The 17,932-nt window shown below is 31.1% G+C and overlaps 1 protein-coding gene across 5 annotated transcripts in view; it reads right to left on the bottom strand.

Annotated features, from left to right (window-relative positions):
• LOC106074316 (RNA-binding protein 39-like) overlaps nucleotides 1-17,707 on the bottom strand; it is a 31,817-nt gene extending 14,110 nt beyond the window's left edge. Inside the window, exons 1-5 of one of the 5 annotated variants that reach the window (XM_056034735.1) lie at nucleotides 17,545-17,707; nucleotides 4,128-4,240; nucleotides 3,843-3,915; nucleotides 3,289-3,338; nucleotides 1,951-1,995 (exon numbers count right to left, since the gene is read on the bottom strand). In XM_056034735.1, coding sequence (XP_055890710.1) covers nucleotides 1,951-1,995; nucleotides 3,289-3,338; nucleotides 3,843-3,915; nucleotides 4,128-4,141 — 182 coding nt within the window. In that variant the 5' untranslated portion in view covers nucleotides 4,142-4,240; nucleotides 17,545-17,707. Of the gene's footprint in view, nucleotides 1-1,950; nucleotides 1,996-2,488; nucleotides 2,673-3,288; nucleotides 3,339-3,471; nucleotides 3,502-3,842; nucleotides 3,916-4,127; nucleotides 4,241-17,544 lie in introns of those variants that run through there. The other 4 variants (XM_056034736.1, XM_056034737.1, XM_056034740.1 and 1 more) reach the window with 4 other exon arrangements.
• Between the last annotated feature and the right edge of the window lie 225 nt (nucleotides 17,708-17,932).

Below are 17,932 nucleotides of genomic sequence, written 5' to 3' on the forward strand. Positions count from 1 at the left end.
ACTGTATGCAATATAAATAAAACTTCAATTATATTACTTTAAAAACAACAATAGCATGCTTCTTATAAATTAGATGTAAATATTATAATTAAAAGTAAGAAAACCTTTAATTCATAATTATGTCCTTTGTTTGAAATCAATAGTTCTAACTCCTAAATGATGAATTCTAACTAAAATGTATTCTAATGACCTAGACTCAAATGTTACTATATCTATTTTTATTTGTTACTACTAGATATAAATCTACTGACTAGATCTAGATTATTCTAGATCTACTTGATTATCTATCCTTTTCTAGGGCTCTACTCTAATCACTCTAATAACTCTAGATGTTGTCTCTAGTTCTAGATCTAACTAAAATAATTTAAGAGTCTACTAGTGACTTACCTAGTCTAGACCTACATCTAATAAGTCCTAATAAGTCTAAGAACACAGATTATAAAAATAATATTATAGATTATAGATCTAAATATTAATGTCTAGTCAGACTAGATTTGACTAGATCTATACTAATCTATAGACTTATTCAACTTATTGAGAACTAGATCTAAATAAATAGTAAATTTATTACATAATAAACTAGAATCTAATCTATCACCTTCTAAGTCTATTTCTAGATAGATCTCTAGAGATTTAGCAGAAGTGCTAGTCCTACTTTTACTTTTAGATCTAGAAACTAAACTAATAATTAATTTAGACTATGTAATAATACTAATAAGTAGAATAGTAGATCTAACTGTAGCCTTATTTAGGCCTTAGCCTTACTGTGTCTAATAAAATTAATTACATTTAGGTCTAGATTCTAGATCTAGGTCATTAATAACGTATTTAAAAAAAAAATCCTTTTCTAGATTACTTAGGACTTAGAAACCTAAGAAACCAGTTGAGTTAGTGTTAGTTACTGATAGAATAGTGACAATACTCTGATTATACTAATTATAGACTCCAATAGTGGCAATACGGCAAATGCAATTCTAGTCTAGACTAGTACAGTAGTAAGTAGACTAAGTAGTATAGCCATTGTCGGGAAAAGAAAGGGATTTGAATGAAACATTTGGCTTATTAGCATAATTAGCACTTACTAGATTCTAAGAATAGATCTAGATCTAGTATCTAGACCTAGAGTACTAGATCTATGTCTAGATCTAGCTCAACCTTATCTTCGTAAATTTAGGATACACCGGGTCCGGGAGAAGATGAAATGTAAACAATAAACACAGACCTATATATATTTTATTTTGCATTCAGTATTTTAATTTCGCATTATTAATAAATAATGAAAAATCAGTGATTTTTTTTTTTTTTTTTGGTGTCGGAATTCAGACTTGGCGGAACAAAAAATCGTGAATGCGGAACATGTGAGCTTTTTTGATGCTTTTGCGGGACGGTTCCGCATAATGCGGGACTGTAGGCATGTCTGCATTGAGCCAAGGCCGTTTTCAATCACGATGTCGCGCTTCACAAGTGGGTGAAAGACGCACAGTCACTGGTCAGCTCAATGTAACCGAAAAAAAAAACAAAAAACAAAAAAACACGAAGGTTACCGCAGTGATAAACAGCGATAATAAGCACCGGCATCGGGAGGAAAAAACTCTAGGTCTTGATTCAATTAAGAAAAATGTTTTAGTGAAACAAGGGCAATTTTATTTTTTTTTGGATACAAAAGTGCTTGAGTTAGAGAACTACACAGTAAAATGATTATTTCTGAAAGCCATGATTTTGTTCTTAGGGTATTAAAAGAATATTTTTTTGGAAACTTATTTTTCTACTTTTTCTTTTCTTCTCTAATTAATAATAAGTTAAATACATAATTTTTTTTTTTTTAGTAGTTACCTTTTTTTTTGTTTAGAAGATAAAAAATCACAAATAGTAGTGAATATATTAAAATTAATTTTAAGTCATTAAAATTAGGAGCTGTTAAATAGAGAAATTTTCTACCCATTGCTTTACCTTTTTCTGCTTCTGTCTCTACTTCTACTTCTGCTTCTTTTCTTTCTGAGAACAAAAAATAAAAATAGAGAAAAATTAATCATAAGCTTTCATCAAAAATTATTTTCATTATACTGGTAAATAGATTTTTTTTATTATTCAAGAAAAATTGACCTTTCCAATTTATAATTCTAAAAAAAACAAACAAAATAAAAATAAAATAAAAAATAAATGAAAAATATGTAATTTTTTTATTACACACACACACACATATATATATATATATATATATATATATATATATATATATATATATATATATATATATATATATATATATATATATATATATAATTTAATCACACATATATATATATATAAAGAAAAAAATTGTATTAAATATAAATGATACCTTATAGAAAGTTGCAAAGTTTAATTCTTTTCAGTTTATATTAAAAAGGATTATTCAAAATTTAAGGATTCTGTATTTTTAAAAAATTACCACAAAAACATTTAAGTGAATTAAGTCAAATGCTTATCTTGTGAACCGCTTATGCACCTTATCAAAATGCGACACTTGAAATTGAAAGGAAAGGTCGAACGGTGCAAATAAATCACTGCTAACACCTGCATAAAGTATTAAGATCCAAGTCATCCTTAATTATTCTGTTCGATGTAGGTCACTTCTCTGAGTGCTAAGCTTTTTTTATTTTTGCTGGGATTTAAGTGTGCTAGGATAAGACCACATACCTGGCAACACAATCATGTCAGGTTTTCATCTATTTCAAAGTTCTCCATTACAAGATAGAGGGGCACCTATGCCAACACAACAAGAAATCGAATTAGATTTATCAAGTAAATATTAATGAAATATTACTGGCTTTAATGAGCCCAATGTTCTTGGAACCAAGATGAGTGCCTACAAACAAAAAAGAAATATTTATAGACGGACGCAGTAGGATTTTTTTCTTCATAAGAACCCCATTAGTAGAACTTGTTAATTTTCAAGTTATAGCCTTCACCTGAAATGAGAAAATGTATAAACTCAGTGAAATCCTAAAGAATTTCAGTATCAGTACACTGATATCAACCTCAGTGTGGCGACATGACTGGCAATGACAATCTAGTCCTGTGACTCCAAAAAGAATGGAAGTATAAACAAGACAACTCAAATGTTTGAGATACACAAACTTAGCTCCTGGTATTACAGCACACGTATGCAAAAAATAATTAGTAAAATTTACCTTTAAAATTCCAAAGTGATGATACACAGATGATCAGAACAAGATACTCCTTACCCCCAAAAAAGTTCTAAAATCTCAACAAAAAAAAAAAAAAAAAATTACCAACAGCACTTACTTCTTCTCTTTTCTTGAAGATGATGAAGACTTTTCATTTTTTCCTTCTTCCTGAATATCCAAAAACATCATATGAAGTTATCAGGAACACAGCGCAACAAGGAATTGGGGTAAGGGTAAGAGAGAAATAACCGAAGAAAAATTTGCATTAATAAATATAAAAAAAAACAACAAAAGTGTTTACTTGATAATTATTGTCCTTTATCTCAGAGACAAATGAGTGCAAGATGATCAGATAGGCATTTAAAGGGAAATATAACCAAAAGCTGTTTCAAGTCACACCTTGAATACAAAGATATCCTGAAATGAGACTTAGACACTGAATCATTATTTTAAGTTTAAAAAAACAATTGTCTCCCAAGAAAATTTTTAGCGTAATAAGTTTTGGGTAATAAAGACAAACATGCTTAAAAATTTATAAAAGTTTACTGTTGTTTTGGTTTTGAATCTTTCTCACTTTTGAAATGAAAAGTTTGAAAAAAAAATAAAATATTTTTTTAGCCATTTTCTCCTCTCTTTAGCCTACATTTCTAAAAGAGAAAAACACCAACTTACCTCCTTTTTGTAAGGTGCCTCTAGCATAGCTTCAACGTCAAGTTCGTCTGCCATATTTGAATATTCTATCACACTAGATAAAAAAAAAAAAAGCAAAAATTAGAGGCCCAATAAAATAACTATTTCCAATCTAAGTAATTTAAAAAAAAAATATACTAATTGATGTAGAAACTGAAGTCTAGTGGGGAACTATTTTTATGTTAGCGGTGATAAACGTTTCAACGTAATTTTACTTCCAGTAACAATAACTTAGAGAGTGAATCATCAACAGGTATATTGACTCACCCAGATAATTTCATAACTTGAGTGATCACCAAAAAAAGGTTAATGCTCAATAATCAGCCACTCTCTTTGCTGACAAGTATTTTTTTTAACTCTCAAAAGTGTTTAGAATGCTTCTGCATGAAAAAAATGTTTATGTTATGTGTTTTATTTAAAACCAATGATATTTTAGATTACAATTATTTCAAATTGTAAATTAAAAAAATAAATAAATTTGAGCAAAGAAAATGTTTATTTCTTAACATGAGTTTATGATTTACACTTCAATTGTTGAGAGGATTTATGTTGTATCAGCAAATGAAATGAAAAGCTTAAGTATTATTTTTAATTTATTGTTTGCAATAAAAAAGTGATCATATTTTTTTAATATATTAAACAAGCAAAAATAAGATACTTTATTGGTTAAATTTTTTCTTGATTCATGTATTGTATTTAACAACAATGGCGCAAACTTGATCTGAGAATGAGAAGTGGGAGAAATGTTTATGAGATCTGTACCAGACACATATGAGATTTGTAAAAACTATGCTTGTTATGAATAAAACTAAGATGTAGCAGCCTCTAACACAGTGGTTCTCAACCTTTTAAGCTTGGCAACCCCTTTTGCGATCCCCCACGCACACACAGACAGCAATAGAAAAATAGACAAAAACAATCCATTTTTTCAGTGGTCTTTGACGATCCCCTGCCAAATCGTCAATCGACCCCCAAGGGGGTCGCGATCCACAGCAGACATGCCTACCCCCAAGACCCAGAATGTGGAACACTCAGGTTGAAAATGTGGAATTCAGGGCCCCCAATGTGGAACATAAATGCGTTTATGTTTGTCAGCCATACTGTAGGCAATATAAATAAAACTTCAATTATATTACTTTAATAACAATACTAGTTTGCTTCTTATAAATTAGATGTAAATAGTATAATATAATTAAAAGTAAGAAAACCTTTAATTCATAATTATGTCCTTTGTTTGAAATCAATAGTTCTAACCCCATATTATATCATTAAAGGGGCATAATCTAGAAAACACAGATTTATTTTGATGTGTATATTTTTCCTAATATGTTTAAAGTAAGTTTTTAAATGCTTATAAAGAAGTTAGATCTTGAAGTGTGAATCTAGTAGTGGATTTTTTTTTTAAATCAGAAATATTCTATACTGCACACCAGTTATGCCCATTGACTTGTTCCTAGGCTTTATATTGTTTATTATGGTTGATATAAGCTTCATAAATATCACTTGATCTATATGAATCAATTTATATATATATATATAGTCCATTCCTATTGTGCATCATCCATTTCTTTATAGTTAAGTTATATTTAGTTTCATTTTCACCCGAGGATAATTTTGTTACTTATATTCAAAGTGCATTGGTAATATTGGTACCCGGTATAAAAAGGTCACTTTTTTTTTTTACCTCTTGGGAAGAGTGAAGTGAGTCACGGGTTAAGTGTATTTTTTAATGCCAATGATGCTTCAGCTAAACAAAACCTATATATTATGCTTCTAATTAGACTGAGAAATATTTGCAACTATTTGTTTAACCTGTCGCTTGCTACAGTTGTTTTTTCAGGAGCGGAAAACACGAACTATATCTATATTTAGTAATAAATATTGAAATACCATGTACATGTATACAATTTTTTTTTCCTTTTCAAATTAGCTAATTCAAAAGTAACTGATTAAAGAGTAAAAAAGTACTTGTAAACCAATAAGCCTATTTGCACTACCATGAGCGTAGCCAGGATTTCCCCCCCGCGCGCGAAAAAATATATTTATATGTATGTATGTGTGTGTGTGTACATAATCTTTATTACATTCTGACCCATCATTCTTTCGGCTCTTATTGTGCCCTAGAATAGGTTCTTCCTGGAGCTAACCCCCCGCCATTGCCAGCAGGCGGGTCTGGGGGAGCGTCAAGTGTTTCCACAAAAATCTGTCACTGGTAATGTCTGAAGCCTCTTCCCACCTGCTCTTAGGACCTCCATGAATGTGTGGCGCCAAGTTGTACTAGGATGTCATCGCAACTCTTCTTATGCCTAATTCATTTTGTCGGAGAGCATGTCCAGCAAACCTCATGCGATGCTCTGTCACAATCTTACTAAGGGGTCGACTCCCAGTTCGGCATAGGATTTCCTTGATTTACACCCGATCTCTATAACTGACTTTTAAAATCTGTTTTAGCCATCTTTGTTGAGCCACATTTATTGTTTTTCAATTTCGGCAGATGACTATTCACTGCACTTTATTAATTGAGCCCACAACTTGTAGAAATGTGTAGCCTAATTAAGTGACTTTAGTTTGCTTTAGATTTTATATTGAAAAAAAAAAAAAGTGAAGTTTTATCGTCAAAATCATCTGTTGGGAGATTTTAAACTAAAAAATCTCTGGAGTTATGTTGTTTTTTTTAAATTCGGCAGATGACTATTCACTGCACTTTATTAATGTGACTGTAAATTGCTTTAGATTTTATATCAAAAAGGGAAGTTTTATGTTCAAAACCATCTGGAGGGGTTTTTAACTTTTAAAAAGGCCATCTGTAGGAGAGGGATTTAAACTCAAATCCCCCAATTGTCTTGGCTGCGCTCAAATAATTTATTGTGTAATTTGCTTTTTTTTTTTATATTGAAGAGGAATTTTTTTAGCATCAACCCACTCTGAAGGGAGGTTTAAATTGAAAACTCCTTTTGGCAACACTCATAGCATTTTGAGTGCGTAATTTGCTTTTTTTCTTACATTGAAGATGTATTTTTAGCTTCAAACCCCGCTTACGAGGGGTTTAAACTCAAAACCCCTTTTTGCTACGCTCATAGATTTCTGAGTGTGTAATTTTCTTTTTTTTTTATATTGAAGAGGTATTCTTTAGCTTCAAACTCCACTGGAGGGGAGTTTAAACTCAAAACCCCTTTGAGTACACTCATAACATGTTGAGTGTATAATTTTCTTTGTTTTTAATATTAAAGAGGCTACGCTCATAGAATTTTGAGTGTGTAATTTTCTTTTTTTATTTTGAGGGGTTTATCGTAAATTTTGGAGGGGGGTTTAAAAATGAAAATCTTCATTAACTGTGCTCGTGAAATTTGGGGGTTTGTAGTTTGCATTTTTTTTTTGTTTTATGTTTTAGAAGAGTGTAATTTAACTGCGAACCCCCCTGGTAGGGGTTTTTAAACTCGAACCCCCCTGATTTCCAGGAGCTCCTGAAAAATCAGGAGGCCGCGGGAACCCTGGGTATAGAATGTAGATATGGTATTTTGAAATAAAAATGTCTTTGGTAGGTTACAGGGGTGCCACCCATGAGACCAAGTAAACCCTGAAACCAGAATTTCCAAATTTTACAAACCCTGAAATCATAAACCCCAAACTTTACCAACCCTGAAACGTACCACATATACAATTTAAGCACCAAAATTTTATGAAAGAAGAACAATATTAAATTACCACCTAGATCTATATCATAATATGCCCCCCATGTTTTAAATATGTAATTAGTAAGCCTATCATTATAATAAATAGAGTTTGTGTGTATTTATTGATAAAGCTTGTAATACAAGTTAAGAGGATTTAGTACAATTTTATATTAACAATGTTTGTACCCCCCCCCCCCAGTTATTTTAAATGATGTTTCTCTCTTAACATTTTTTCCCTCATTATTCATTTGAAGCAGCCTACTTTAATCAATATTGATAAAACTGATTCCATCAATGTACATGCATGGACCTGTAAATCTATTGCAACAAGATAAAATTGATTTTGAGATTTAGTCCAGATCTACTCCAAAATGAACATTGAGATTTAGTTTCTAATATTTAAATGTAGACCTAGATGGCTAGAATGTGCTGGACTGCTTATAACTTATACATAATTATAATTTATTTGTATAAATCTATTGACCAATCGATCTATTTTTTCTAGCCTCTAAGACGAAACTTAAAGACCAACTGAAGAGGTTTTTTTCGAAATTGAGATAGCGATTGATTCAGACAGTAGATAGCATCAAAGTTAGTTCCTAAAATTTTGAGATTTTAGAAAAGCGTATTTATATTAGAAAAAGTAATTTGAAAGTGGAAAAAATAACGAGATTTGAAAATCAGCTTCAATGGCCGAAACCGGAAGTGACGTCTTGTAATGGACTGAGAAAATGTAAATAAAAATAGACATGGCTGGATACGTTATTGATAGCGATTCAGATGATATACTTATCTAAATCTAGCTGTCAAAAAATTTTAAATGATACTTATCATGGAATGCACCAAAATGCCCTGAAGATAGTCTTCTACTTTTTCTAAATATATTATAGAGCAGACTATTTAATTAATATAATTATTATCGATCTGATAGATTAATAGAGAGGACTAGACTACTTAGACTTAGACTCTTTGACTTGACTTAGACTACTAGGCTAGGGGGTAGACAGTCAATTAATATGACTAGATCTAGATAGTAGTAGATTCTAGATCTACCATAAATTATAATAATAAACTATACTAGTATACTAAAAGTATAAGTCTATTATAATTTTTATTATAACAAAACTAAATGGATAGATCTATCTATTTCTAGATCTAATTCTAGCTAGGCCTTCTAACACTTTTACTAGTCACTCACTAGATCTAGTTTATATAATAATAATACTTGACTTTGACTTGTAGTAATACTAATAGAGTTTAATACTTATACTAGAGACACTAGAGTAATAGTTTATAAACTAGTAGATTTAAGTAGATCTAGAGTAATCTAGACTACCCTCTCTGTGATCTATGTTAAGTCTAAGCCCAATCGCCAACATTTTTTAATGCTTGAATTTGTATATCTCTGTAATAGTACTAGATCTAATTGTAAGAGTAGTAAGACCTAATGAGTAGTGTCCTAGCATAAAGATTATTCATAGATATTTATAAATAAATATTATATTATATTAGTCAAGGACTAAACCTAAAGCCTAAGCTAAATCTATAGAATATATTTATAAAAAAGATCTAATTCTAATATAGCCCTCTACTAGCCCTTACTATACTTATTAATAAGGCTAGACCTTAGACCTAAAAAATAATAAGTCATCATTTATATTGGTAATATTAAATATGTGACATGTCTTAAACTTAAACAGGGTTGGTCCTAACGATTGCGGGGCCTTATGTGAAACTGATTGCGCAGGGCCTAGTCTGGGTGGGAATAAGGAAAATAAGTGGAAATTAAGCTTTTGTATTTTAAAAAAATTCGACTTTGAATTTTATTCAATCTTTACTAAGTACAAGATTACGATCAAATTAACTTTACTTTACGAACTTTGCAACCTAAGTAATTTATTATTATTAAGAACAATAAGAGTTAGATGTTTATGTTAGATCAGATAATCAGTATAACATATAAGATATATATATATATATAAAACCACTAGTTCTATATATATGTATACATAATTAAGTATAAATGTTAATAAATAAATTTTTAAAAATCTATTTTAGAGAAAACATATGACATGTGGCATACAGACAAGTTTACTAGATGGATCTTTCATCATTTTGGAAATACAAGAAGAGTTAATATTCCCTGTTTCTATTTTGAAACAAATCACAGAAACATTCTACAATTTTATTGTATATAATAAATACCAATAAATGTAAATACAAAATCACATTTTAATAGAGTTCATTATACACACAACATTATTTTAGTATGTTCCTTTTCACTTGCTAGGTTTAGACAAAGCTTCGAATCAGGATTTAATATTATTATGTCATAGCCCAAAACTCCAGCAGGATGTTAGTTAATGGCAGTGGTCAATGTTTGAACCTGAGACCACAGAGAAGACAGTTCGGAGCGCAAACCACACAACTTTCTGCGTTTCGAAACGTATTGAAATTTTGATCATTTCTATGTTATTGCAGTTTTGAATGTCCATAGCAATGATGACTTGATCTGTACAGGGGTTACATTTTAAAAAAATAAGAGTTGGATCTCATTCTTTGAATGATGCTACTTATTAGAAATTGCAAGGTGGAATAGATATTACTCATTAGAGGCCAAAAGAAAATCCACTGCCGAGGGAAGACGTAGACGTCGTAAAGAACATTTAAATTGACCACCAGCTAGGGCTGCGTAGCCATGGAAAATACTGCATTCCTCATTAATCTTTCGACTCGACTGCCAGCCTTATTTATTTAACACTTTAAATTATGAATAGCTCTGCATTTTTTAATAACAATAAAATATATATATTCAGTGATTAACTGGCAATAATTGGGTTACTAAAATTTAATAAAATGAGTTGCATAACTACATCAACAGTAGCCTATATGCATTACTGAATATTATATTGATGCCACAATTTATTTTCCACTTCCCAGAGAAAAGAAAACAAAAACAACTCCTTTTCCAGTAGGATAATCTCTTCTATTTATAGTCTAAACACAATTTAAAACTTTGTTACAGTTACAGATTAACTTGCTAACTTAACTATCTAATGATTCTATTTGTGAGATAAATGAAAATTCAATTTTTACATATAGATTTATAGAACTATTTAAGTAAGAGTGTAACAAAATCCATATTTCGTATATTAATAATAATATAGAATTGGTAGATCTAGGTCTAATTTTTGCCTGTTTTTAGAAATTTAGATCTAGTAGATCTAAATCAGACTACCTTTAAGTCTAGGTTAAGGTTAAAGCTATTTGCTAGTGTTGTACGAGGTTGTGACTCTAAAGATTCAAACTAAATATAATCGTGTACTACAATAACTACATTGAATGAGCTCAACATTGTAATTAATGTTGTTTTTTCCCCATATCTGGCCTATTTAGGGACGGCTATAGGTTAATAATCACTATTCAGTGTATAGATAGAGTATATAATTTTAAACTTTGTTTTTCTAGATCTAGGCCCAGCACCTCGATCGGTTCAGTCTACATAGATCTATATAGATAGGTCTAATCTCTAAATATCCAATAGGCCTACTACTATTCCTAGATCTAGACTTCATCTAATTAAATTTAGGTCTACTTCATACATCATTAATGATCTGAGAAAAGAAGATCTAGCTCTTGATCAAAAACAGTAGATGTAGAACTAGAATACGCCTGAAGCAGTAACATAAGCCATAAATTGCGTAACTTGACTAAAACGAATTGAGGCGCGCGGTACTGCGTGGGCTGAAACGCTGTTCGCTTGACTAGACCAAGAATAAGCCGACAAACAGTAGATCTAACATGCAAAGCAATAAATTGCGTCATTTGACCTAATTTCCCCAACTCTAACATCCACTTTTTATAAATTGGTGTGTTTTAGTCGCCTTTGTTTTCAGAAACTGGCATTCCTGTAAAAAGGAATAGGGAAATAAGCTAAGCCATAAACTGAAAAATTTGACCTAATTTCCCTTAAACTACGTCATCGACCTTGGTTGTCTGGGAAATACTGATCTCGAATGGCTTCGAGATTGTGAAATTTAATAGTCCCTAAAACGCATATTAAATTGTTTATATCTAAATAATTACAAAGAATATATGTCTAATATTTCGTATGTATGTTTTTTTAAGCATTATGAAACTAAAAAAAAGTATTACACCAATTTCCGCGTCTGACCCCAAAACCTCTTCAGTTGGTCTTTAAGTCTTCAGGTGATTTAATTCTTCAATCATTGATTCTAGTTCTGATCTAAAAACGATGTAAATATCCTAAATCTAGATCCTACTTCTATAATACTCTAGACATAGGGTCATAGGCTAAGGCTCTATGTCTATATAGAACCTATAGGCCTACAAATATTAAAATATAAAACACTGAAAGAAATATATAGATCTATAATTTCTCACTCTTGAATTTTTTTTTCTATTTCTAGCTCTAGGACTAGCCGCTAGGTACGCGAGTAGATCTAGACTATTCTAATAAATACTAAATACAAGACTTTACAGTCTAGATCAGATCTAGATTGATCATAGAAATAGATCTAGACTCAGACATGCCTACCCCCAAGACCCAGAATGTGGAACACTCAGGTTGAAAATGTGGAACTTTGGGCCCCAATGTGGAACATATGCACGTTTACGTTTGTCAGCCATACTGCTAGCAATATAAATAAAACTTCAATTATATTACTTTAATAACAATACTGGTTTGCTTCTTATACATTAGATGTAAATAGTATACTATAATTAAAAGTAAGAAAACCTTTAATTCATAATTATATCCTTTGTTTGAAATCAATAGTTCTAACTCCTATGTGATGAATTCTAAAAAAAATCTATTCTAATTACCTAGTTACTACTACTAGTACTAGATCTAAATCTAATTATTCTAATTTCTAATGACTAGATCTAGATTATTCTAGATCTACTTGATTATCTATCCTTTTCTAGGGCTCTACTCTAGTCACTCTAGAAGTTGTCTCTAGTTCTAGATCTAAAATAATTTAAGAGTCTGTCTACTAGTCTAGGAATAGACCTACATCTAATAAGTCCTCTAAGTCTAAGAACACATATTATAATAATTATATTATAGATCTAAATATTTATGTCTAGATCTATGGACTTATTGAGAACTAAATTTATTACATAATCATGATAATGATACATAGTTACATAGAAATCTAGAGATCTATCACCTTTTAAGTCTATTTCTGTAGATAGATGTAGATTTAGTTAGTATCATCTAGTTATAATATCTAGTAATCTAATCTAGTGCTAGGCCTAGCCCTAGATCCCAATTTAGACTTTGTAAATAATGTAAGTAATAAGTAGATATAATATAGATAGCCTTATTTAGGCCTTAGCATTACTGTGTCTAAGTTAATTACATTATTATCATTTAGGTGTAGATCTAGATCTTTAATAACGTATTTTAAAAAAAATCCTTTTACTTAGAAACCAGTTGAGTTAGTGTTACTAACTAGAGTAGACAGTGAGTTACATGTGTTAGAATAGATCTAGATCTAGAGTCGTCTCTACTACTTTGTATTGACAGTATTGTACTAGAATATTGATCTAGAATCTAGATCTAGTACAAGACGTCTCTAGTCTAGAGTGATTCTAGAGTCTAGGTCTAGACTAATACTCAAATAGAATTAGAGTAGAGTGTAGAGCCATTGTCAGGAAAAGAAAGGGATTTGAATAGAACATTTGGATTATTAGCACTTACTAGATTCTAAGAATAGATCTAGTATCTAGACCTAGAGTACTAGATCTACATCTATGTCCAGATCTAGCTCAACCATATCTTATAATCTTCGTAAATTTAGGACACACCGGGTCCGGGAGAAGATGAAATGTAAACAATAAACACAGACCTATATATATTTTATTTTCATTCAGTATTTTCATTTCGCACTATTAATAAATAATGAAAAATCGGCGATTTTTTTATTTTTTTTTGTGTCGGAATTCAGACTTGGCGGAACAAAAAAACGTGAATGCGGAACGGCGGAACATGTGAGCTTTATTGATGCTTTTGCGGGACGGTTCCGCATAATGCGGGACTGCAGGCATGTCTGTAGACTCTAAATCGAGCCGATTCGAGGCGCGTTCCGTAGATCTAGAAATTCTCTATAGATCTAGAATGCTTACACTATTTTGACACTAAAAACACTGTACCGGTCAATAAAGCTTAGTGCGCATGCAAAGTGAAAGTCTCGCGAATCGCGAGATATGAGACGGGTGACGGGTTGAAATTGTTTAAAAATGGCGGCTCGCGCGATCGGAACTAACAAACTAAAATTAACGGGGGAAAAGGACCAGAAATTTCGAAAAAATCTAAATCAACTAAAACCCTGGATTTTAACAAAATTGTAGAAGGCAAACCCGGAGGGGGAAAAAATTGGACCCCTCAAAACCCGGATTTCCGGGTTATTCCGGAAAAGTGGCACCCCTGGTAGGTTAAAAAAAAAAAAGGGGGGGGGGGGGGGAGAGAAACAGTCAAGACACTGTATCAAGAGATCATCAATAATTGATCGACCATTAAAATGTGACGTCAGCCTCAAATACATAGTCAGTTGTGCTTCTCGATCTAGACGTGAGTCTATAAAATTATATATATATATATATTGCCATAATAAAGTATGATAAAGCTCATAGTGCGCTACAAAGACACTCCTTTGAAACATCACAAATACACAAAATATACTTTTCACAAAAATTTGAAGATTATAACACTTTTAAAACACCATACTTCTCATGTGTTCCATATTTTCTTAATATGTTCGATAAGATAAGATAACGCATTAACGGTAAAACGATGTTCGATAATTTTAAATTTAAGCTTTTGAAAGCATCGACCTGACCCACTTTAACATCATCATCAAATATATTATATAAGTTTAACTATGACTATCTATGAGTAATAATAGAATAAAACATGTCTACTTTTTAAAGGGAAACTCCGATAGTTTTTCAAATTTTAGTTATTGACATATTTAAATTCTGCGTAAAAAGTTGTAATAGTAAACATTATATCATTTTTTATTTAAATACTCTGAAAATTTTATATTTAATAAATTTGACAGAAAATTCTCCACGCCCCGCAAAAAACGGGGTTCTGCGAGATGTTTTTAAAAACGTGACGTCACAAGGGTGCTGGCTAAATATAGATCTAGACCTATATAACCGATAAACTCTCTAGTCTAGATCTAGACCTATCGGATCGCATTTATTGTTACGCTTCACAGCTAGATCTAGTCTCCACGTTGTTTTATAATCGGTCTTTGTTTATAAACCTCTATTTCTACTTGAAGAAAATTAAATATTGTTCTTCAGCTTGTTGCAGTAGTTCCAATCACAGAGATAAAATCAGCAAGTAAGCCAAGTATGCTGATACAGAAATTAGTGTCTCTTTTCATTTGTTTCCAAGAGATGAAGTTTTAAAGGGAAAATGGGGAAAATTTATTCGCCTGAAGATCAAATATTTTACAAAGGCATTAGCTAATTCCTGTTTATGCTCAAACCATTGCTGTGGAAATGGGATTTAAAAAAAAAAATTGAAGTTAATACCAGGTGCAGTACCAACAATACATTGGATTTCCAGGCCAAAGAATTCAATTAATGATACTACTGAGACATTTTAAACAACTGAAGTTCATAAATATAAATGAATCAGATTTGTGAGCTAGAAATTTACTACGAATACTAGATCTACTATTAAATTTCTTATTTAATAAGTAGATCTATCGTCTACGAATCTCAATTCCAACTTTTTAACTTTTGACCTTGGGGGTGTGTCTCGCCGGCTGAGCCAGCGTCAAGCTCTCTCATCACTTTTTCCATGTCAACCAATGTTAGGTCAAAACAGCACAAAAAAATCATAATTTTCTTACGGTCAAACATACAGTCATAATTTATACACCATTAGAAATTTCTTTTAAAGTATTTTAAATAATTTTAATGATGTACTAACGGAAATTTTTTTTATCAAAGATAATTTCTTTTTCGCCTCCCTATCAATAGGATTTGAGTGCACACTCGTGACGTCACACAGAAATTCAGTAAAAATCTGACTGTTTTGGATGCGCAGAAAAATTATGTCACAAAAACATCAATTACTAAGTTATTCTTGCAAATAAAAAAAAAAAGAATAATATATTCATTATCTATAAATCAAAACACATATTATATAAAAAATTGTCAAAACCATCGGAGTTACCCTTTAAGAAAAATAGATGAGCCTGAGGAGTTCATAGATACAATCAGTTTTTTTCTAGGTCTAATTTTTACGGAGATACATAAATTCAAACATAAGAAATGTCGGCAACTGAGCTTAACTTGTTCGATAAACTATCATAAACTTAAACCTAGATCTAAGTTTTAAGTTACTCTAGTGACTATAGTAGCTTCTTATATTAGGCACAGGTCATCGAATTCTCCTTTAAGAAACACGTCACTTTTTTTGTTTATAATTAATTTGTTTTTATGTTTGGAGCTAAAAACGATGTTTCGGGACAGTGCATGTCCAATTTTAGATAAGTTCCTGTATTTTTGTTCCGCTTTTCCAAAGCAGATGGCAGTTTTTTAGATTCTCGGTAACCAAGTATGTAAAGCTATTGTTTTAACTCTTTCGGTGCGAATTATTTTGATAGAAAAAAAATGAAGCTTTCCGGGATTTACTTGCTGAGAGTAACGCCGCACTGTAAGAGTTAACTTCCCCGGCAATTTATACCCATATAAGGGATGAAGGCTAAATTATGAGCCTGTTTGATCGTAGGCTGGTGGATCTATCAAAATAAGCTTCCAAACATCTTTAGAAAGACATTCCAATCACATTCATACTGTTAGCTGTTAAATAAAATTAAAAAAGGAGGTGTTTCAATGAATAATAATGAATTAAACACATTCTCCTATAGTGCACAAGGCAAAATCGTAATAAGAAATATTATTGGGATTAATAAATCTATGATTTTTTTAAATAAATAAATGTGACCTAGATCGAGATATCTAGAATATATAATTTATGAATGAAAGAAAAAGTGCGGGCTGCTAATTTGAAGCCAGAGACCATACCCACTGCAGGTGATCACGCCAGGCGAGCGCTGGTGGTGAGGAGAGGTATACACTAAGCGTGTAGTGTCACAACCTATCATACAGGCAGTGGAGGGAAGGGGGAGAGAGTAATGAAAAGAATTATAAGCATCTATGGGAGGGAGGGGATGTAACAAAACGAACATCCAATTTATGAAAAGAAGAGGGTCCTTGGATGGGAATTAAAAGAAAGAGACAGAGAATACATGTAGCCTAGTTGAAAATATCATGTTTGTTAAATTGTAATAATTAATTTATAGATCTATAATTATATAGATTTATTTCTGTTTCTACACATAGATTATATAGGTAGGCATATATATATATATATTATATATATATATATTATTAAATATATATATATATATAGAGAGAGAGAGAGAGGCAATATACTATAAATACATATTGCAGAAGAGAATCTAGATCTACTTCTTTTAATTTTAATACAATCTAAATAATTTTTAATTAACACATATTATAATTTATTAGCAATAACATAGTGGTGTTTCTTAACGGTGCTCGATGTGTGCTAAAGGAGAAAGCACAAAAACTGCGTTTATTATAGGAGCATGAAGTGACCTGATTTATTTTAAAATAAAATCTTGACTATGAGTGGTAATTCAAAGAAACACATCTATTTTTATAGTATAGTATAGTCCTTTAGTTGCAGAATAAGAATCTGCTTTCAGTTTTTTTGTAAGTTAAACCGTCACCAAATAAAAAAATAAAATAAAAATTTGACCTAGTTCCCGAATACGGTGTGCCTAATATAAGAATCTACTATAGTCTACTCTAGACTTAGACTAGATTGTGACACACCGTCACATTGACATTGTTACTGAATCATTGTCTAGCTATCTAGATTTTATACTTTATAATGGACTACTCAGTAGACGAAATATAGATCTATATAAACGTACACTTTACTGTTACGTCTTATAAACTTCAAGGATAATCTCAATCACAACGTTCCATACAAAAATGTATTTTAGATCTAGTAGACTAGTAAGTAATTAGTAAGCAAATGTCAAAATGGCGTACGAGACAACGTCTATATGCTCGAATTTTCCGATTCTGTACTTCCGTCTGTGTAACAACTACCAGGTTGACATTTTCCACTAAAACTCTAGAATGTAGATTCTAGGTATTAGATCTAGATCGGCATCTAGAGCTTCAATGACAAAGTCAATTGTCGGCCACAAAATTATTCTTTTAAAAAATTACCCTTTAAACCATTGATCTATTTCGTAAACTGTCTTAATTAAAAAAAAAAAAAGGGTAGAAATATCTACTCTAATCTCTCTACTT

Source organism: Biomphalaria glabrata, chromosome 7, assembly GCF_947242115.1.
Source record: "Biomphalaria glabrata chromosome 7, xgBioGlab47.1, whole genome shotgun sequence".
In the NCBI taxonomy this organism is placed as follows: domain Eukaryota; kingdom Metazoa; phylum Mollusca; class Gastropoda; family Planorbidae; genus Biomphalaria; species Biomphalaria glabrata.